Source organism: Rhamphochromis longiceps, linkage group LG23 (assembly GCF_057381845.1).
Source record: "Rhamphochromis longiceps isolate RC_006_pf linkage group LG23, R_longiceps_female_GT1.1, whole genome shotgun sequence".
Taxonomy (NCBI): Eukaryota; Metazoa; Chordata; class Actinopteri; order Cichliformes; family Cichlidae; genus Rhamphochromis; species Rhamphochromis longiceps.
The window spans coordinates 9,738,946-9,744,041 of NC_140578.1; the positions used below are offsets into that span (position 1 = coordinate 9,738,946).

The window sequence follows — 5,096 nt, forward strand, 5'->3', positions numbered from 1 at the left end:
CAAGCCAACACTTTAGCAACACCCCTGTTTACATAGTCATGGTGCAGTACAGTTTGTCATACTCAGAAAACTTTGAGTTCAAACCTTTAAACTCGGTCTCAATTTTTTTTTCTAACTCTAACCCTTTTCAAACATTTTTAACTCTGTGTTTGCACACTGAAGAGAAGAAGTTGCAATTATTCCAAAAGTGACCTAAAACTCTGGCCCAGAGGGGATTTGAGGCCCTGATTTTTCAGTGTCACATCGTAGTAAAAGTTCAGGAGAAATCCTGATGTTTTCACTGCAAATCATGCATTTTCCCCTTCTTGAAAACAATATCAGCGATGTCTCCTCAGGGAATGTTGACGATGGAGTGTGTGCTGCTCCTTCTCCGTGGAAATCTGTCCATCTGCAGACCTCCTCCTCTCCTCATAGAGCTTCCTCCCCTGTAAAACAGCTGCTTCACTGCTGCTTCGGGGCCGACACTGCTCTAACCTCCGAGCTGCCTTCAGCACCCACCAGATGGAAACATCATAATGAGTAAGTATCCAGTTCCTGGGACCTCAGGCTGTTCAGTGTACTCCATGCATCTACAGGGATAAGTTTCTGCTGCAGGCATTGTGTTTTCATTCCAGTTCACATCATGCATGTCAGGGAACAGGCTGATATCATGCATCAGAGATCTGGTGTCTGACTTGCAGGGATTTTAGGGAACACAGTGTAGACAGAGGTCATGCAGTAGATCTGACGTGTGCAGGTTCTCTTACCTCTTTATGAAAGCGGTGTGTACAATGTGGCACTCCCCTCCCATTCTTACGCATGTCCTCATGACAGATCAGGCACAACGTATCGTCCTTCTTCTGTGAGAAAAAGAAACAACATCTGACCAAGATTTCAATAACTTATGTATTTATAAAAATAATAAACCTGTATTATTGCATCAGTGGGAGATTAAGTGACAGGAACTTCATATATGTAACTTATATACCAAAGTGAAGGAGCTCCATTTAATTTCAGTAAACTAATAAATAAAGATATAATTTTTCACAAAGTTATGATAAGCTGTAAATGTTATTTGCACTGTGTATGTTATGTATCACGTTTTTTTTATTGATTTCCTGTGACACCACAAAGATACAGAAACACCGTTTCATTAACATTAAACCCCTGACAATGAGTTTTAACAGGGCTTGACAAAAAATTTTGTTCCAAGAAAAATCAGGTATAAAAATGAAAAAGGATTAAACATGCATTCACAACTATATTCTTTAGTATGCCGACAAAAAGCATGGACAATAGAAGAAAAAGAAAACTTCAAGGTCCTTGTGTGCATTCAAGACCAGTTAATTATGTGGGTATTTGTAGGTTATGTAATTCACAGCTTTGTCTTTGGCAGCACATAAAAGTAATGCAGCGTTTCAGGCTCCTTAATTTTTACGGGCTTCGTAATTTTATATGAGGAGGAGAAAGACCATCAAGTCTGATCGTCCTTCGGTCATCTATAACACTATGAGAAGGTAAAAATCTGTAAGGACCATTTATCGTTCGTTTAGTTAATGTTATAAATCCTCCTGCTCACCAGAGACGTGGTCTTCTTATCATTTAGACAGAGCCTCTTCTCAAGTGTCTCTGTGAGCTCTGGGATGGTGGTGATGCGATTCTCTGCGATTGCAGTCTTAGCGCGGATGTTGTCATCTGCAGAGGCACGGCGAGGCTTCTGGTGGACCCTGGTTTCCCCCTTATCCTCTCTTGATTTGACGTGGCTGGGAGTGGGCGCCATTGTAGCCGCATGAAACCTGTTTAACTTCATGACATCTAACTGTGACTGAGGATTAAGAACACAACGATAAGTGTTATTACACCACGTAACAACACTTGAGAGTAAAATTATTGTGTCACATTCCCTCTAATAGTGAGGCGGAGTTGTAAGAAGATTAAACTAGAGAGACAACCATGTCTGCCTTATGTCTGTCAATGGGGTTAAACACTCACTCGCTAATATCCTTAAGTAACATGTTGGCAAAGCAGCTACCTATATATAGTTTGACTCTAGACTCAGGACAGAACGTAAATATATATTTACACAACAGCAATAATCTGATAATGCAACTCCAGTAAAACATCAAAGGTGAAGGTACAGATGAATTTCAGTGTTTGGCTAGACTTGTAAATCTGTAACTACTGAACTGTTCTCTTCAAATGATGTATTTCTGGAGCACTCATTACTAAACCAAGGTTTAACTCTTAATGGGAGCTTTAAATAGCGATGCACTAGACACAGGCTGACATTCTACAACCCCAGAAGTTATTTCTGGTTCTACTTAACTTTATTACTGCTGCTGAGGAAAAAAATACGATGTCTAGATGTTCCTTTGACTTTAAATTTGAGGAAAAAAAATAACATGAGAGATCTGTGACAATGTGATTTTTTCTGTTTAAAGAAACTAAACAATGTGATAAATGTTACTTTAAATAGGTCAAAATATGTGTAAAGGTGTGAAAAGTGCAGTCAACGCTGATGCACCTTAATATGTCAGATTTTCTGTTGATCTACTATCTCAGTTAGTACTGTCAAGACTTCTTTAACTGAGCAGGTTCTTCAATTTTGAATTAATCGCCTACCACCGCTTTAGGGTGTAGCTACTTTAGGAGTCAAACGTTTTTATATGTGCAGTGTATTTTTTCTTTGGATCAACCCCTCACTTCGATTTCATAAACCTCGATCTCACCAGCCAAAATTTCAAACTTTAAGCTTCAAACAGGACTTCAAAAAAAGAACGGTCATAGGGGTTAATTACATCTTTTATATATATATATACTATGTTTTTATGGTATTTGCAAGAAGCTTTTTTTGTTTTGCGGTGCAAGGAAGTGGCTTGTTATGTTGATGTTGCTAGTTTTAACTGTTATAGGACAAACATTGCTATTTGTAGCTGCCCGCCTTGTTGACTGATAAACGTCCTGGAACATTTAGTAACGTCATGGGCTCATCTGTGACACCATTTTTGCATTTGCTGCATTTTAAAAGATAAATGTAGTATGAAGAAAGGCTAAAAATATTCAGAATAGTTGTTATTTGAATGAGAATTTCTTTATTTCCCAGAATAAACTTATATAGCATAGGCTTTCAGCAAAATTGTTATTTTAAATATACTGACCAATAGTTCCACTATCAGACCAAGAATCTGTGCATTACTTCTCTATTTGCTTGCTTAAAAACAGAGCATACGGGGAACTGCAGGCTTCAGTTTAAACAGCACTTCTTCTGATTATTAGTGAAAGGTTACACTATGCTACTACATTTGTTTTTTTGCATTTGTCAGTGCTTCCTTCATGATGAGAACTGATTGTGCTCACCCAGTGTTGTCTGTAAACTACTTGCTTGTAAGTTTCTTTTCTTCCACAGAGAGACCACTTTATATGTGTGCACTTACACTTTTGTGACTCTTATCACCTGCTTTAGATTAGAAAGAGTTTCTTTGGCTCCTTCCATCCTTTAGTTTTCGCTTAACTCCTATGAAATTTGTCATCACACTAATGAAAATATACCAGAAAACTATAAAGTAAGCACCACTATTCACCACACAGGCCATGACACTTGACTATGCTGATAGATAAGTTACCCTGTTCTGTGTTATTAATAAAAAATACAAATCACTAAATTGTGCGCCATTCATGTTGGTTGCTCTTCTGCTTGTTTGCTGCTTTAAGTTGTACCTCTATTTTTTGCTAAACATCCACATAGCCAGAGGTTATGGAAGAGTTGGAACGCTATTGAATGAAGAATATGTGTAAGAGCTTTGGCATGCGGCAGCCCATGACTTAAAAACATTGTTTATATAAGAAAATGATATCAGATGTGAAGGCATTTTTAGTTGGAAAAAATAATTTTCCTACAGACCTACACAGACACAGCTACAACACAAACACCAGACTGGTCTGTATTCATTATAGAACTATACTGTTTTTCCTAATGAGACTGTGAACAGCTCAGCACGTGGCACGGCATTTGCAGTGTTTGATCGCTCTGATGTAAAGTAATAGAAAACAACTCACTTAGAGCATCAATAATTTCGTACTTTGCAGGCTTTCATGGGGAAATTTACCAAAACAACAGTTTGCACACTACTAGAGGCTTTTTGTTCGGAAGCTTTAATATTTAATTAGTTCTCATACCAGCTTGTAAAACATACATGTGCATTATTCTGCTGTCATAGTCCATATTTTGTCTTTTTCAGAGAAAATAAAACTCTGTGTTTTATAAATATTCCATGCAGTGATATTTGCAGTCAGTGAAGGTATGGGATCTTTCTAACACCCTGAGCTGCTTTTAAAGAAATACATAGAAAGTATACTGTCTGATAAATGTACTTTATTATATTTATTAAACTGGCCTTTAATTAGTATAGTGAAATACATTCATCAGAGAGTGCATATATTTTATTTTCCCTCCAATTATCAATGAAGGGCTATACAGAATAAAATTTAAGATGTTTATAGTGTCAAGTGTACAAGCATGCTGTCCATATGTGGTGTAAAACTGGACAAGAGAAACTGCAAAAAATGTTTGTTAAAAGTGTTTTGCTGCTGTTTAAATGTCAGTGCATGCATCAAGTCGAATGCTGCAGAGCTGAACACATACGTGAAGTGCAGCCGGTCCTTACCGCAGTCGGGAGTGATGCTCGTCTATCAACTTGTGTTTTTGAAGGCCTGTGTTTTCTTTCTCTGGAATGTACAGCGTCTGGTCCGTGACCCCAGTAACTGCTCATCCATTTTGTGAAGTTACTATCATCGTCCTCGTCATTGTCCATAATGATAGCAGGCAGAAGCCGTAGAGACATGATGGAGCTGTGCAGGGAGCTTCTTGGTGCAGCAGGTCTTGGTACAACAGATGAAAGTGAATGGGGTGAGTACTGACAACACTCAGCTGACCTATTGAGTGTCTAACAGACCAGCTGCTCTGCTACACTGCACTGTCCCACATGGCAAAAGTGACTTACTTCAATTAGATGCCTCTAGTGAATCAAGCTGTCGCTTTTGTTGTTATCCTTGGACAATCTAAAAATAACCTGCAGAGATTTAGCTCCAGTCTTTAAATAAGTGAATCCTCTATAATC

General features: G+C 38.2%; 1 protein-coding gene across 2 annotated transcripts; it reads right to left on the bottom strand.

Annotated features, from left to right (window-relative positions):
* Positions 1-317: 317 nt before the first annotated feature.
* Positions 318-4,820, bottom strand: lnp1 (leukemia NUP98 fusion partner 1). Of its 2 annotated transcripts, none has more exons than XM_085397424.1 (4): positions 4,644-4,820; positions 1,559-1,804; positions 747-836; positions 318-485 (listed from the first exon to the last, which is right to left on the bottom strand). In XM_085397424.1, the coding sequence occupies exons 1-4, from the start codon at positions 4,818-4,820 to the stop codon at positions 318-320; spliced, it is 681 nt and encodes a 226-aa protein (XP_085253550.1). The 2 variants fall into 2 exon arrangements, with proteins under 2 accessions (XP_085253550.1, XP_085253549.1); XM_085397423.1 differs by having other exon boundaries at positions 747-839.
* Positions 4,821-5,096: the final 276 nt, after the last annotated feature.